General features: G+C 45.6%; 1 protein-coding gene across 1 annotated transcript in view; it reads right to left on the bottom strand.

Annotated features, from left to right (window-relative positions):
* CACNA2D4 (calcium voltage-gated channel auxiliary subunit alpha2delta 4) overlaps nucleotides 1–17,506 on the bottom strand; it is a 166,631-nt gene that overhangs the window by 103,929 nt on the left and 45,196 nt on the right. Inside the window, exons 14-19 of the mRNA XM_077831393.1 lie at nucleotides 17,071–17,204; nucleotides 13,285–13,362; nucleotides 12,818–12,898; nucleotides 10,505–10,579; nucleotides 8,608–8,694; nucleotides 6,234–6,305 (exon numbers count right to left, since the gene is read on the bottom strand). Coding sequence (XP_077687519.1) covers nucleotides 6,234–6,305; nucleotides 8,608–8,694; nucleotides 10,505–10,579; nucleotides 12,818–12,898; nucleotides 13,285–13,362; nucleotides 17,071–17,204 — 527 coding nt within the window. The remainder of the gene's footprint in view (nucleotides 1–6,233; nucleotides 6,306–8,607; nucleotides 8,695–10,504; nucleotides 10,580–12,817; nucleotides 12,899–13,284; nucleotides 13,363–17,070; nucleotides 17,205–17,506) is intronic.

The following is a 17,506-nucleotide window of genomic DNA, read 5'->3' as shown; positions in this document are numbered from 1 at the left end:
TCTTTGCACTTGCTGTTCACACGGGATGCAAAGAGATCCTGGATCCAAGTCGCCACACCTAAAACACCATATGAAGAGTCATGTCATGCAGCTTTCCACTAGTTTTCTGTGGAGAAATATCTGCTTAGAGAGTCTGCCAGGGTGACTGGATTCCTGGAAGGTCAGTGGCGATCAGGGTAATCTACATGGGAATGTACCAATTCCAAGGTCAATGGCCTCCTCACACAGCTGTTGACATAGCAGACTGCCATAATGTTGTCTAATAATACTTGGACTGACTGGCTGCAGTTGGGCAGGAGGAATTACTCACAGGGCGGTCTGACTGCTCTTAGTTCCAAAATGCTGATATTAAGCATAGATTCCTGCAGAGATCATGTCCCTTGAGAAACCTGCCCTTCCACATTTGCTCCCCAACCTAAGAAGGATGCACCCATGGTCATAGTCTTTGTTGGAAGTGGGAGTTGAAGGTACCCACACAAACCAAGTAAGTGAGGCTAAGACCTCTTGGGGAACCATGATGAGTAAGTCAAGACTGTGCTTGCCTGGAGTGCATATAGTCCACAACCAGGCTCATAGATATCTGAGATTAATTCTTGCTAATGTGTCACATAGGTATGTGCAGCCATATGACCCAACAGAGTCAGCAGGATTGTATGGCCATTCTGGGGCTCATCTGTATTTGGTGTATGAGTTCAATGAAGAGAAAGCAGTTGCCTGGTAACATGCCCTGGAGGCCACAGTGTCCAGCTTCATCCTGATAAATTCTATCAGCTGTGTGGGTTCCAAGGAAGATTTCTCCAGGTTCACCAGAAACCCAAACTCTCATAGAGATCCAGAAGTATGGAGGTTGCTTCTCATGTTTCCTGGTAAGATCAGCCCTTTAGGAGCCAGCGGTCTAAGTAATGGTATACCATTGGCCCTTGCCAGCAGGGGTGAGCTGGCACCACTTACGGTACCTTGGTATTAGAGACACAAGATGGGGTAATATCTTTTATTGGACCAACTTCTGTTGGTGACAGAAACAAGCATGTAAGACCAGTATGAAGACAACACAGCAAAGTACCTTGGTAAACACTCAGCAGCGTTGAGAGTCCAAATGAGAGAACCCTGCAAATATAGTGCTGTTGACTGGCTACAAATCTCAGGAATCTCGTTCGTGCTGGATGAACGTCCACATGAAAGCAGGCATCCTTGAAATCGAGGGCTGTGAACCAATTGCCTGATCTAGAGATGGGACAATTGATGAGTCACCATTCTGAACTTTAGGCGGCAGATAAACTTATTCCCTGAGGTCCAGAATGGATCTTCATCCTCCTGTCTTCTCAGGGACGAGAAAGTACTTTGAGTAGAACTCCTTTCCCCTTACTGCTGGAGGTACTAGTTTTACCACCCCCAGTTCGAGGAGTCTTCACATCCTACAGAAAAACCCTCTCATGAGAGAGATCTCCGAAAAAGGGCAGGGAGGTGACTGGGGAGATACGTAGCCCAAGAAGACAATCCCTAACACCCATCTGTCCACCATGATTTGAGTCCAGGAAGATAGGTAATGGGAAGTCTGCCTCCAAACGGAGGGGAACGACCAGAGGTTGACTACATCCAGTGAGACCATTGATGTGCAGCTCTCAAATGGCCTGTCAAAATTCTGGTTTCAGAGGTGATAGTGGTTGGGAAGTAAAGAGTAGTTTTCCCTGGGCACCATTCCTATGTGTCCTCTGATGCTTGCATGGCAATCCATACTGCTGAGGGTGGTGAAAGACAGGTAGGGTTGGTTGTCTAAATTATGGTACGGGGTTCTCTTTTAATTACAGGTGTACAAATACTCAGTGAATTAAGTGTGACTTAGGAGACTTTCAATGAGTGAAGAGGCTCATCTGTCTTTGTGCTGAACAGCTTGTCAGATTCAAATGGGAGGCCTTCCACCACTGTTTGTACTTCCTTTGGGATTCTCAAGAAGGGAAGCCACAACGAGCATCTTATTATGACGGCCGTTGAGATGGACCTCACCGCCCTGTCTAAGTTCATCTGGAGGGCTGATCTCATCACTACCTTTCCCTTATCAGTCAGGGCCTGGAGCCGGTCTCTAACTTCCTAGGGCATTTTATTGGCAAAGCCAGCTAGCTTACCATAGATGGTAAAATCATAATTGACCATCAACATTTGGCAGTTTGAGATTTGAAACTGCAGGGAGGTCAAAGAGTGCATCTTTCTTCCAAAGAGGTTGAGCCTCTTTGCTTCTTTCTCAAGTGGTGTAAACCTGGCCTGTGTGTCTGCTATTCTCAGTGACTGCAGACACTACCAATGAATTGGGAGGTGGGTAAGAGGATAGGTACTCCAACCCTTTTGCAGGTATGAAATCTCTTATTTGTCCTGCTTGGATACTGGTGGTACCATGGCAGGTGAGGGCCAAAGTATCTTGGCAGGTTCAAGGATAAGCTTGTTAATTGGAAGAGCCACTCTACTCAGAGCCAAGCTATGAAGGATTTCCAGCAGTGTCTGTGGGGTTTTCATGGGCCTCTTCCTGGGAGATTTGAAATAACTTTGCCATACTTTTAAAGGAAGTCCAGGAAGACCTTAGGGTAACAGGACACAGTGGGGAAACTGGAATAACTGTCTTGTCTGGGGAAGAGGAGGACAAGGTCACTGGCATGGTATCCTCCTATTCTGTTGATCCTCTTCCTCCTGTTGCTTTAATTACACTTCTTGAGGAGGCTGAAGATGCTCTTCCTCTTCTTTGGGAGCTCTGAATCTCCTTAGGTCCCTTGTGCCATGAGATATGTTCATTGGGGGGTAGTCTCATGGGTCTTCTGGTCCCAAATACTGCCACTGTGAGGTATCATACCCCGTCACTGCAGGGCCCCAGTGGGAGTAAGATGAGTACTCTCTCAGATGGGAGGAGAGAGATACGCTGGAGACTCCCAATGTCCTGTCTGGGCTCAATTCCCTCAAGGCATAGTCCAGGTGGGTCTGTCCTAGTCCTCTTCAGACTTTGAGGATTCAGATCCAGATGGAAAGCCCTCGGTACCAGAGGTGCTCTTTGATGGTATGGGCAACAGTCTGGCTCAACCCCTGCTCGAGAATGGGCATGCAAAGGGGTACTGCAGGGAGATCGGTACTAGCTGAAGGAATGGTACGGGGCACTGGGGTTTGGCTTGCAGTGGTGAGTCCTGTTCCAGGAGCACAAGAAGTCACCTGGAGCTGAGAAACAAGCCAGAGTTGAGGGAGTCGCTTCCATAACTGGAGCTGCTGATACACTGGCTCTGGCACTACAGATGAGGGTTTCTGTGCCAAGGAAGCCGCACTAGGACCAAAGGGTGCTGATGTGTTGCCCTTTGAAAAAATCCCAGTACTGGATGGTCCCATTCTGGAGCAGGTAGCTACTGATGACTTGATATGGAATGGGAACTCCTCTCTCTTTTTAGAGGACTTGGATGGGGAACCTTCCCTATAGTTCTTATGGGAGCGCTTATGTCTCCCTTCCCCCTTCTTCCCTAGTTCTGCTCTCCAGACTTTCTTGAAGCCAGAGGGAGTGTGGAAGTCTTGGAGCCGCCCAGGACTGAAGAGGAGGAGTCACTCTTTTCTTCTTCAGGATTATATTCAGGGGGTCTCCCTGGACAGAGGTTGTTCCTGCCTTGATGGACTGTAACATGAGGAACTCTTGGAGTCAAAACTCCCTGGATGGCTTAGATCAACTCAGGAATGACCTGCAGTACAGGAAGTGATATGTGCTTCCCTCAGGCAGTACAGACAGGCATCATGGTAGTCCATGACCAGGAAAGCTTTGTGGCACCTGATGCAGCTTTTAAAGCTGGGGATCCTCAACTTAGTCTCCTGAAACCGAGGAGAACTGGGGTTGAGGCGGGTACAGTGAAACACTCATTGACTGGGGGGGGTCCAAAATGTAGGGAACCAAACCCCTAAAACTATTTCTAATTAAGAACTAACTCTAAAAATTCTTAACACTATTTACAGAGAGGAGCTGAAAAAGTCAGCATGAACACAGAACCTCTGTCCTAAACCACAAGCAGTAGGAAGGAACTAAGTGGTAGGGGACCTTTCATTCCTTCAGTGTGGAGCACAAGATGAGCAAGGATGCATGCGTGGACCAGAAGAATGCTTCTAGGGAAAATTTCTGGTTCTGGGTTCATGGAACACATGTGCAACCTGAAGTGCATTACACAGAGGGGAAATTACTTGAAGAACCAGGGATTAGAAGTGGGTGAGGGGTGAAATAGTGGTAACAAAATAAAAAAAGGGAAGGGAGAAATATAAAATATGGGGATGGCGAATTAACAGAGAAAAACTGGGGGGGGCGAAGCAGAATGGGATGAGAAAAATATGGGAAAAAGAAGGGGAAAATTGAGAAAGAACATGGGGGGGGAAAAGAATTGGAATTGAGAAAATATAGAAAGGGGATGGAAAAAAGCAAATAAGGAAAATGTCAGATGGGAACAATAAAAACAAGGGAAAAAGGAGGCAAATGGAGAAACTTGTAAGCATTTGTGACGTTCTTAAAAATGTTGAAATAAAGAAGATTCCTTTGGATGTCTCTGAGAAAACGATATTGTGAGTCTGCAGTACTACAATAAACTAAGAGGTTGCTGACCCCTGCCTGAGAGGATAATGGAATCATGAGCAATAAGCAGCATGGGCTTCTAAAGAATAGAGCTCACCAGACAAACAAGATTGGATTTTTCTGACAGAATAAAGTTAATAGATGAAGGGAATAAAGCGCATACAATATATTTGGATTTACATAAAGCATTTGCTCCAGTGCCTCATGAAATTTTACTCCCCCAAAATTAATTAATATTGGCTTAGATGGGATCTTTTTCCCGTGGATTGAAAACTGACTGAAACACTGTAAATGAAAAGTAATGGTAAACAATAGCATATCAGGTGGTGGGAAGTGGAGAATAGCAAGGATGTGTCTTAGGAACCATCTTCACTAACATTTTAGAAAATGGTCTGGAAGTGGGAGGGAGAAAAATAATGAGAAATACAGCCACACAATGGGAGGGAGAAAGTGAGGAGACAGTAATGCTGAAAGAAACGTAAGCATGAGACTAATGGCAGCTAATTAGAGAGGAGTGACAAATATGATATGGCAGCAGTCAAGGAGAGCTGGGGCTCTATGTGCAGAGATCTGATGTTGTGCAGCAGAGAGATTATAGTAACTCTCTATAGAGCTCCAGTGAGATAACATCCAGACTATGGCGTTCCGCTCTGGGCACTTCAGTACCAGAAAGATGTTGACAAATTATACCACAAAGAAAGGAAATAAAATGACAGAGCTGGTTGGATTGACTTACATTGAAAAATGTAAAGGCATTACATATGCAGGCAATGCAAGGATGAGGGTGTGGGAGGACAAGTCAACCATCTACCTGTACTTGAATAGTGTGAACACAGAGGACGGAGGGGAATAATTTAGGGAGCTACAAGAGCTATAACTAGAAGTAATGAAATGAAAGTAAGACCTTAGTTACACTAGGAAATGGCACCATTTCAGCAAAGGTTGTCAACAACTGGTTTAGTTGAATTGGTGTGGACCACTGTTTAGCTGTGAGCATAGACAAGGACAAGCTACAGTCAGCAGCAACAGGTCAGCTAAACTGATGGCTGAAGTGGTGCGATTTCCTAATGTAGACAAGGCCTTTGAGAGGGAAAGCTTCCGGGCAGTGAGATCTGGAAGGCTGTGGAAGTGATGGATGCCCAATCACTTGAGAGAGTTAATTAAAAGTAGACTGAATGCAGTAATGGAAAACACAATGAGGGATAACCTTGCAGGAGTGGACTAGGTGACTTGATATTAGAGCTAGCTCAAAATTTGCAATTTTAGTAGGATTTTCCATCAAAAATTTTGATGAAAATGTAATCCGTGCTGATCAAAAAACCCTGAAAATCTGAGAAAAATAGAGACAAAAATTACATTCTGATTTTTTATCAGGTCTACCTAATATATCTTTTCCATCCCTGAACGCCTATGATTTCATGTATTGTTTCCTCTACAGAGATGCCCCTATAATCTATGGACAGTATATTCCTTGGCTTTGCCTGGACAGACTAATGGTCTGAGAGCCATTCTTTGGTTTGAACAAATTATATATGTAAAATGCTATAATATTAAAATCCCCACACGAAATGCTGAGCTTTAGGTTTGCACCCTCCATAAATCACCATCCGTTTCCCACCTCCATTCCAGTTGTGACCTGAACAGGACCAAGATTTCTTACCCCTTTATCCACAGGGACCTTCACGTCCATAGCAAGGTAACCCGTTTCTCCATTGATCATTGCTGTTCTCAGCTGCACAGAGGAACAGATTAGCATTAGTGCCTCCGATTAAATAAGGACAGGATGTGGAGTGGTTTGTAATTCATATAGGGGAAGCTTCTACTGAGAAATGACTGGATCCCCTTTTCCACTGCCTTTTCAGAGCTCTCAGCTAAGAACATTTTATGAGCAGCTCAGAAGATTTACACAGGGAGGCTGGTAAATGCCATATAATAATATGGATTATTATTATTTAAAGCCTATAAAGATGGTCTTGTCATTAAGGCTAAGGACTTGGAGGGAAGGGACCTGCCAATCCTGCCACAACTGCACTTTGTGACAGTGAGCAAGACACGTATTCTCTGTGTTTGCACCGCACTAGGAGATCCTCAGGTAAAAGGCAACAAAGAAACACAAAGCAATATTAGTTCTTCCAGAACAACCCCAAAGCTCTTCACAAACTTTAAAACCAATTTATCAAATCATAAGGTGCTCCCGCAAACCATTTCACCTGCTACTGAAATGTAGCCATTTCTGGACTGAAGCACATATGTTTAACAGAGCACCGCAACATTATAAAACATGATGGGACAGGGAGTGAAGAGACTACCCTATTCAACTGAGGAGCGAAGAGGCGTTTAGGTAGACACAATGCAATTTTTCAAGGACACCCCTTCTTCTGAAAAAAAAAAAAAGTGCTTGGGATCTTTAATGACCATAGACCTTGGTTTCCTAGCTAATCTGAAAGGTAGCATCTCCCGCCCAATGCCTCCTAGGATCATGCTAGGACATTGGATCAGTACTGACTCAGAAAGTAGGTGGGCACCAACTGACTTGGCAATACAATTTACTGCAGCACCTTTGGTAATCCAGTGGTGGTCTCCCATTCAAGTACTGGTAAGCCCATGCCTACTTACCTTATAAAATCTAATAAGGTCATTGTTCAAGTTGTTACTGCTTCATGCTTCAGTGTACTAAAGTCACTTGCTTAATTACCCGCTGAGCATGAAACAGTGACTACCAAAGTAAGTTTCTCCTAGCCAAGAACATCTGACTTAAGGCCAGGGAGGCTTGGGGTATTCTATGATCTGACTGAGCCTGTCACAGTCTCTCTGGGCTCTAAGTTGTTAAGACACCTGTCACAGGCACAGGAACTAGGGGCACGGGGGGTGCTGCAGCACCCCCAGCCCTCCAGGCCTGCAGTCCTGGCTCCCGGCCCTCTGCTCCTGCCCCCAGCTGTGGACTCAGTGTCCGTCCCCTTACCCCTGTCCGTACCCTCCATCTCCTGAAGCCATGGCTCTGGGGGATGGGGGGCATGGACAGAGGTAAGGGGGGGTACGAGGTAAAAAGTTTGGGGACTGCTGCTTTACAGTTTCCTTAGCTGGCTTTCAGCACCCCCACTATAAAAAGTGTTCCAGCACCACTGACACCTGGTATTTGATCCATATCTTCCATGTGATCCTGGTCTTGCAAAACATTTCCTTCCCAACACACAGACTGCAGTGGACAGTGAGAGGAAAGGTTAGAATTAGATGGCAGAAAAATCCGTATCCAGATTTTAAACCCCTCTGCTGTTCAGGGTAAGATAGTGGGAGGGGAATGGGAGGTCTCCCAGTATAGTGATGTGGCCGGGCTCCCGAAGTTAGGACCTGAATTTGAACTTTCCCAAAATGCACTTATTAGAGCTTTGATCTCCTCCCCACCTCCCTCCCATCTTGTGACTCCAGCTACATTGGTCCCCATGAGAACAAGAAGCAGGCTCAAGTGAGAAACCATCAGAACTCGTGTAGTCCCACCCCGAGTAGCACAAAGTAAGGGAAACCGCAACCGGGAGGTGTGACTGCAGCACATGTAGAAACAGCTGAGCTACTTTTGATCTAGATCAAAAGCTAGCCCAGGTAACAATAGCAGCCAAGCTGCAGCAGCATGGGAGGCTGCCTGGGCTAACCTTGTTCACCCGGGACCTTGGGTACATTCTTGAGCAGCCACCACCTGCGCTGCTGCAGCTTCATGGCGACTCTTCCGTGACCTAGCTGCAGTCTAACTACCTAGCTAGATCAAAGCTAGTTTGGGTATGTCTACATCTGCTACAATCACACCTCCCAAATGCAGTGTAGACGTACCCAGAGAGGGGGAGACAAGCACCCTGTATGGGAGTGAGAAGGGGATGTTTCTCTGTGTAGGGACTCACCCTCTGCTAGTAATGATCAGCCCCTGACAGAAGAAATCAAGAATTGTTACAATCTGCCATAAGGAAACTGACCCCCACTCCCTCACCCCCAGTAATTAGGAGGAAAGGGCCATGAACAGGCTACAATCCATTTCTGATACTCACTATTTCATCTTGGTCTTCCCACTCCACTTCAGAGAGATCCACACTGTTGTAGTTTGGTTTGGGCTTCAGCTTCTTTCCCTCTTTGTACTGGAGTTTATAAAAGAAACAGAAGAAATGGAGCTCTAACTTTCCAGGCTAGCCCTCTAGCACGTCACAGTCAATATTGCATTGATAAAATAGAGAAGCCACATTTATTTAGATTGACTGGCGAATGAGTGTTTATATAAGCAGGGGAATAGCCCCATTGTAAAATGTAATAACTTTGCTGGCTTCTGCACTACCCCAGTGAAGTGGGCTAGCAAAAGGATCTGAGTCCTCACTCCCACTTCCTTTACCCAGTGGCCTCCCTGCCCTTGAGGACTCCCCTTCCACTCTCCTGTCTGGCAGAGTCCTCGTAACCCCAACAAGGCTGGGCCCAGGATTCCCGGGGGGCTCGACCCCCAACCCTGCTGTGGTCACCTAGGACAGGGGCTAGGGTGTCCCACTCCGGGGTACTCTCTCTGCACTCGCCACTTCTCTGACCCACTGACCATTACATACAAGTTAAAGCAAATGCAAGTTATTTAATCAACAATTAATTTTAAAAAGAATAAGGAAAAATGGGAAAGGTTAAAGGAAACACATCAACCCGCTCTGTGGCGGGGAACATCACAAACGGCGTCTCTGGAATGTCAGGGTAGTTCACAGTCTGTTCCTTGTGAGTCCCAGGCCTTCTTCTCAGGCCCTGGCTGTGCTGCAGGGATGCTGTGGGACACTCGCTCTGGTGGTGGCCACACGCTCTCAGGCTCTCAGTGGTAGGACCCTTCTTCCCAGTGTCGCCCCCGCCCTATCGGGGTTACGATACAAGCCTGGCCTGCAGAGCCTCCTGGCTGAGACGTCTCCCTGTGCTGGGCCTGCTGCCCAGGGTCCCCCTCGCTCTCCCCAGCTGCTCACCGCACCCAGCTCCAGACTGCTCCAGCCCCAGCTCCACCACTTGGTCTCAGCACTGCTGCTGCTGCTGCTCTGCCTCCAGCTCCCTGGGCTGCTTCTTTGGCCCCTCTGCCTCTGGTTGCTACTGCTCTGCTCCCAGGACAGGTCTGCTCTGCAGGCTGCTTCTGTCACTCTGCTCCCAGCACTGACCTGCTTTGTGGGCTGCTTTTCTGGCCCCTCTGACTCTGGTTGCTGCAGCTCTCCTCCCAGGGCAAGTCTGCTCTCTCTGGGCTGTGCCTCTGGCTTTGGGGCTGCAGCTCTGCTCCCAGGACAGGGTCTGCTCTCTCTGGATCTGGCCCAGCTCTGCTCCCCAGCTCAGCTTGCACCCCTGCTTTCTCTTTAGCTCGGCCCCACTCTGTCTGACCCAGGAAATTCCAGCTCACATGGAGGATGGGACCTCCCTGGCCTCCTGACTCTCTGATTAGCCTGCCTGCCCTGTCATTCAGACTGACCTGGAGCATTGGCGTCTCCCCATTGTTCCCGGGGACTGTCAGTCTCAGGGTCCTGATTTCCCATAGACCCTTCTCCTTGCAGTACTGGGAGCTAGCCAACCAAAACTCCCCCACTGAATGTTAGTAAGGGGGTAACAGTCCCCTTACATTTACATGCAGGTGTCATCTTATCCTACAGCCATTACATTTCCTACGTGTGGGCAGGATCTGGAGATGTGAGCATTACTGTGTCCTACACGCCATTTCAGAAACAAGGGGCAAGCACAGGGCTAGGTGGGCTTGCAGGTAACTATATACGCTGGTTTGTGAGAATATGTTTTGGTAATTCATATAAGGAAATCTGGTGAGCAGAAAGTTTACACCAGGATAATGACCTGATAGCCGTAGTGGTTGTATAAAAACATGAGATACATTAATCTCCCTGAAAGCCCATGGATTTAAGTCATAACAGTACTAAGAGCATCAGAATCACCTACCAAAGGTCGGAGGTCGGGGTGTGAGAGGATGTAACCGTTGTTAGTGTTCAGAAAGGCATATCCATGGACTCCCAACTGTTAGAAAAAGGTATTCAAATAATTAGCCTGGTCTCCTCTCCAGTTGCTGCTGTGTTACAGGGGAGTGTAATAGCAAAGTTATTATATCCATTGTCCCACCAACATTCCTACTGATTTATTCTAACAATCAGGAAGAGGCTCTGATACTAAATGACTGATTTCCTAGCCACCAGCTGCTCTCTGGGTAGCAAGAAGAGTCTTACTGAGTATTTGTGTGCACAAATGGATAGCTAAGCACTGATGAGGTAATTGATTTGTGCATGTAACTGCAGTAAGTGCACAGACAGTGAGTGGCTGACAATTACCATTTAGGAGGTAAAATTAATTTTGGTATCCATGGCATTCCTATACTTAGAATGTGGAACAATGGGGAACACTATGGTAACAGTGCCATGAGTATTGAGGCAATAATCAAAATTTTCATGGTGGCCACTGTAGATGCACAACTGAGTGTGGATCTCAGAGCTTATCTTTCTGGAAACCAAGCCCCAAAAGGGTGTAGAAGGAACATTGTCACCTCTGAGAATCCTCTGTGGCTGAGTGTGGCTCTGCTGTGGCCTGAGTTAACAATGAGGTCACTTAAACAGTCCTGTCACAAAGAAGCCAAAACACTCTACTTGATAGTAGTCTCTCTCTCTTTAATAAAGTCTTTTGAAACGAGCACTCATACCAGGTTTAAAGGCTCTAACCTCAGAGCCCAGCTAAACCTTAACAAAAGTCTCTATGTCCCAGCAGCAGCTCCTTCTGCTGTAAAGCCTCAGGCTTCTCCATTGCCTGAAGAGGCCCTACAGTCTTTGCTCTGTTTGTCCAGGGTCTTTCCCAGGCCTCCTTACCTGGAGAGCTTTTGCCTAGTCCAGGCTCTCTGGAAGCTCTCTTCCTCTGGAGCTTCCTTTCTCCTCAGGAGTCCTTGTTTAACCAAGGTCCCTTTTACCCTGCCCAGGTGCCTAATTAACTGCCTTCCAGTTACTCAGTGACTTAAGTTGTCCCAGGGGAACCTGAGTTGTCTCATTCCCCCTTGTGGAGCCTGTCAGAGGTAGGCTGGGATGGGCCCCTAACCCCAGGCAATGTCGCACTTGACCTTCAGGTGAACTCTGAGAGAGTGACTAATGAGATCAAGTCTGCCTACAGTATATATTTCAGCCAATCCACAGAGTTCTTAAAACTCAAGTATAATTTGCACTTGTGAAGACAAGAATTACCCACTGGAAAACTAGTGTCTTTAACACCTCCATACAGATGTATATTTCTTGATAGTGAAGGAGGACTCATTTGTGTGACTAATTATCAATCAAACATTAGGTATTCTAGTGCGTGCAACTACCCAGCATTGGTTTGGTCACACTTATATGAACAAAAAGTTTTAACCCATAGCTTAAGTCACATGAATTTTGGGGTAATCCCCAGCAGTCACTGCTGTCAAGGTGACCCCTAATGGAAATTCACTAGAGGGACCAATCAACATTGTACAGAATTCTCAGCACAAGCCTAGTGAAGCAAAGTATAACAGGCCTCACAGAGAATAGCACTTTCCCACAGAGCCTCATTAAAAATTCATTTTTTTCAATGAGATCAACTTTCTTTTAAAACATATTTAAAAGCAATACAGAGCTGGTGAAACGGGCCGTCTTAACAAGTCTGGGGACTGAAATCCTTTTTAACCACAAAATGAGTACAGTACAGACAGCAATAGTGCAAACTTCCTCAGCTTGCCCTGCCAAGAAATCTCAAAACTGACTTGGAGAAAGTCCCTCTAGGCATGACAGAATAGTTCAGTTTCAATTGTCCATTCTATCCTTGGCATCTCTGCCAAGAGTGTCAACGGTGATGCTAGTTTTGATGGTGCCAGCTATGACGGTGGTTTTAGTCTACTGGGAACTGGATGGAAACTACCAGCTCTTTTTAGATAGGCCACCAAAGAGTAATCCCATGGTGACAACTTGGGCCATTATTATCCTAGAATGCATTCAAGCTGGTGACAAGATGCAAAAAGTTCTAGGTCCTATTACCAATCTGCTACGACATTCAGTTTCTTTGTTTCTAGAGTAGTCTACAGGCTTGTCATGGTGAATGACAATTCCCCAGGTTCTGTAAAGAAATCACAGGATCCAAGCTTTATATCTGTAGTTACACCTCTATGCACAGTAACTGATAATTCATTGGATTATGCCTGTGGACAAGTGACTAGGTATTTAGCCATGTATGATGCCAGACGGTTTGCATTAGCTTGGGTCTTACCTTATACCGTGGAGCCAGTTTCAGTAGCTCCCTGAGTGGAACATCAGAGCCCACTACACCCAGGAGAATGCCATGAGATCTCTAAAAAATAAAGGAGAAACTGTTCTCAGAAATGAAATTCTGTTAGCGCTCAGCCTGCCTTCACCTAAACATGGGCAAATGCCATTGCATCACTCTTCCATAGTAAACAGTCAGGGCTTGAGTGGAGTCTGCGCATTTGGTGCTGGGCTGAAGCCGGGGGTGAGAAAACAAGATGAAGTTTCTTATTCCAGTGATACTGGGAAGAAGAAACATTCCGAGGGAGGGACAAATGATCTCTTAGAAATCAATAAATAGCCAAGCAGCTTGCTAGAGCCACCACAAAAGCCTATCTTCGTTAGCCAATGGCTTTAGAAGACTGCAGACCACCTCAGCATCCTTTTACCTGCCCTAGTTCCAAGGAGACTGTAGGGAAGCACTATACTCACCGTTTCATTCTTTTTGCTGAAGACTGGCATAGCTACTGTTGTCATGAGCAGCAGACTTTGAGCTTGAGATGCAAAGAGCTGCCACAGGACAAAGAGCAGTGTATTAACAAGTGTAATAGGATAGGGAGCCACCACCAGAAGCATTAGGGTTTCCAGGGGCACCAAATGCTGAATGAAATCATACAGAAAAAAAAAAAGCCCTGTATAAAAGGCACATTTCTGATCTTTCCTAGGAACAATGCTCCTTGTGGGAGGAGGGTGATCAGCCTAGGATAAAAACCAATGAAATTTGTCACAGGAAAAGGCATTAAAGACCTAACAATGCTAAAGAGAAAGGAATCTTTAGAAATTAATACCCTTTATGCATGTCCATGCCAAAGAAACAGACATAGGTTCACATACAAATACATACTTAAATACAACCAAAGTGCACATACAATACAATTATAAGAAACAACACACACATGAGCAAAACTCATGGACACACAAATCACATGTATAAATATACCCCAAACCAATGCATATAGCTTGAATGAGAAGCATCACAGACAAATACTAAAAAGAAACATGCACAGAGCATATTTAAATGCACTCATCACATGTGTGCCTAGGGACTGCTGAAGAAACTGCAAAGATAGAGGCAAAAACATGATATGAACACAAAACATGCTTAGCTACACCCAAAAGACATGTATATAGGACACAGCACAAACACATGCAATGCGATGTCAGAGAGCCCTCAATACTCTGTGAGAGAGACGTTCTAAGAACACACAAAACACAGGAGGAACATATAAAATACACAGGAGTCTCACAGACATACCTAGCTAGAAAAGTGACTCTCCTTCCTTGGCACAGGAAGCAAGTCCCTTCTATCGCTCTTTTGGCCAGATATGCAGCTCACCTTTGGACAGGTCAAAGTCCTGTGTCCTCTCCCTGTGCATGCTGGGAACCATAAAGGAGCCAGCCATTCTAGACAGTAGCTTGAAGGGTTGAAGCTGGTATTCTGCCTTATTGAACTGAGCACAATCTGTTGCTGCCCTCATACCTGGGTGGATAGCTCTTATTCACAGCAGTGTTGGGGCAAATCTAGCACACATGTATCTCACAGTGACACACTCTATATATGTAAAAATACATGCAGTGGACTAAACTACTGTACAGCACAGGGACTCCCTACCTACTCTCATCCAACAGCACAGCTCTCCAGTACATCCAGTGTTACCATTTCCTTCCTGACGCACATCCTCAGTGCTCCCGCCTCCTCCCCTCCCTGGATGTACAGTTCAGCAGTGACTAGATGAGCTAGCACAGACATTGTTTAGCTGACACAACGGGAGTAGCACGCTCACAGAACACAGCACAGGTGGTTACCTCCTCAGACTGTGGCAGCTAGCAAGAGACATGGATGGATACATGAATGAATGAACGCATACATGAATGAATGAAAAGCATGAGAGGCAGCAGGAGAGGAAGACAAATGCAAGCCAGAAAAATGAGACAACCAAGAAAAGCATCAGTGGACAAAACATCACTTCAAGCTCTTGTTTCGAAATACCAGAGCCAGGGCATATAGAATTTGCTGTGTAGCAGGGAGTACTATTGATGGTTTTGCTCAGCACACTCAGTAACTGACTCACCAGTACCTCATGTGCATAGTAGGCTTGGCAAAACACATTTCTTTTGTTGCCCCCAGAGAGCAGGTACATCCCAAGGAATACCTCCATATTCAACCACAGCACAGAAGTGAGGACCAGCCTTCCCAGGGCTTAACCAGCAGTGTCTTACAGGCATGAATCAGTGCAAAACCTGTATATGTCATCCCTTTTGGAAGAGTCCTATCAAATGTAACAGGAGTATAAGTCACACTTCTATAGAATTTTTAAACCAGCCTGTAGAATTCTAGAGCAGGCACAGATATTCCACTGGTTGGTTCTAGAAATTCTATAGAAAGGACATCATTCTATTTAAAATTCCACAGGTTTTTAGAGTAATTTCTCTATAGAATCCCATTGGTTTCATCCCTATTAAAGGACTTTTCCACAAAGGAATATATAAACTTTTCTCCTTTCTCACTCACCTGACTCCAAACCAGTTCCATAAATCTCAGACAACCATTTTCTCTTGAGACTTGATCCTTCTCAGGACACAACTGCCACCCACTAACCACCATGCCTTTTAAATAGGCCCCATTTAAATCGGCACATTCTTAAAAGCTGTAGCAATGCCCCTTTGATGGGAAAGAAGCTCTATACTACCCTATGGCAAAGAGGTTAATCAAAAGGGCACAGTGATTGTTTAGTTAATTACATCAGGAGTGGAAATCTTCACTATTAGACTCTTTGACTTGGCTGCATGTTCCATGTTGGGATTATTCACTTTCTTTCCCTACTGCCCTGAAAGTGGAATAAAACCAGCACTGCTACAGTGGATAGAGGCTAATGAATTGAGGGGACTAAACTTCATCTCTTTATCCGCCCTTTGTAAACAACCCTGTTTCCTGCTCTAACACTCTAGATTGTACTCCTTCGGTCACCATCTGAACCCTCTCAACATCTTCCCCTCCTCTGACCCCTCTTTGGGGTCAGAGCATAGTCTATAATCTGACTTCTTCCTAGGGGCACCTACACCACTTGGAAGTGGTCAAGGTCCCTTGGCGGCTGGGAAGCATCTGGAGAAAGCGTTGTCATTCCTACGCCATAGCCTGTTCTGTAGTGAGTGCACCTACAGAAGGAAAACACCAAACCCAGAATCTCCTGCATGAAGGTGCTGGGATCACCAAAAGCAGAACCGGGCTGCCCTTCCCTCTAGGCAAAAAAACAGGTAAGAAAATGACCAAGGAAAACAATTCTATGTACTTGAAGAAGGGTTGGAGAAGATGTCCTTTATACCCCGCTCCTCTTTGGTCTCTCTCTTTACTCTTTCTTGATCTCAAAGGCACATTGCTGTGGCATCCTTATTTTCAGAACATCTCAAGCCTACCACTAGTGTAGGCCACAGACAATGGAGCAGCCACATAAAAATGTTGAGGTAGCAGTGAGAGGATCCAGTCTGCAACAGCAATGGGAGGACACCAAAGGAGAGAGTAGAAGGTTGTAGGGCACCCTACGTTTAGTTCCCTCACACTGGCTGTGAGGTATTCCCTCACTCCAAGAGTTGAGCACACTTACCCTGTAATCATCCTAAATCTTGCTAGCACAGAGAGCAAAGGAACAAGCTTGACACCCAAACTGAGATCTATCTCTCTGTGTGACGGACAGCATGGTGGGAGCTGAGGAAAAGAATCTCTGTGACCCATATCCTGAGCTATAACTAATCACTGTCCTGTGAATAATCCTTTATAAAGTACCCTGAGTTAATGGAGAAAAGAAACACTACTTAGGTCATGATGTGCATTTGTGATTAGCCTTGGTTTCCTGGCTCACTGCACACTCTCAAGGAGACCTGAGACTTTGCATGGAGGATTCAGTTCCAGGATTGAGGGGAAAGAAATGCTGCCTGTCTAAACAGGTGCAGAGCAGTAAATTCTACAGATCAGCTGACTCCCAGTTTTACAATATGTTCATATTTCTGAGGGATCCTCCAAGAGATCCATATGTCACAGCCCTGCTTTCCCCCTCTCCTTCACTTAGCCCTTACTGTTCTAGCCCACGAAAGCTTATGCCCAAATAAATTTGTTAGTCTCTAAGGTGCCACAAGTATTCCCTGGTTTTTTTGCTGATCCAGACTAACATGGCTACCACTGAAACCTGTCTGCTGATTGGAAGCTTATCTCAATGTCCTTACCGCACTGTCCATGTAGGCTTCAGTCCATATGATGTCATGATCGTGGTTGATGACCATCGGACGGCTGAGCACATGCAGATATTCCATCACATTCTCCTGAACATCTGCCAAGGTGGAGATCTGAGTGTAGTAGCCTTAATGGAGAAACAGAAACCTGTCACTCTCCCAGTGTCCTCTCCTGAATTATTCAGGCATGTTCATTTGAATTCAAAAAGCAAAGTGTCTGTTCAAACCTATTTGTGACACTTGGGTCTTTGCTTTCTGTGCATAAGTGAGGGCTTGAGCATGACAAGTGAGAATACTCACAAAAAGTGAACTTTTAACTCAAATATTCACCAAAAGCACCTTTCAAATTACAGGACTAACCAACATAACTAACCAACAGCAGGGTGAATGACACACTGCAAATTTTACACTTAAATATTTGAATTGAAAT

The sequence above is a fragment of the Eretmochelys imbricata genome, chromosome 1, assembly GCF_965152235.1.
Source record: "Eretmochelys imbricata isolate rEreImb1 chromosome 1, rEreImb1.hap1, whole genome shotgun sequence".
NCBI classification, from domain to species: Eukaryota; Metazoa; Chordata; order Testudines; family Cheloniidae; genus Eretmochelys; species Eretmochelys imbricata.
The sequence above is the reverse complement of the archived record's forward strand: the minus strand, read 5'-3'. Positions and strand labels throughout refer to the sequence as shown.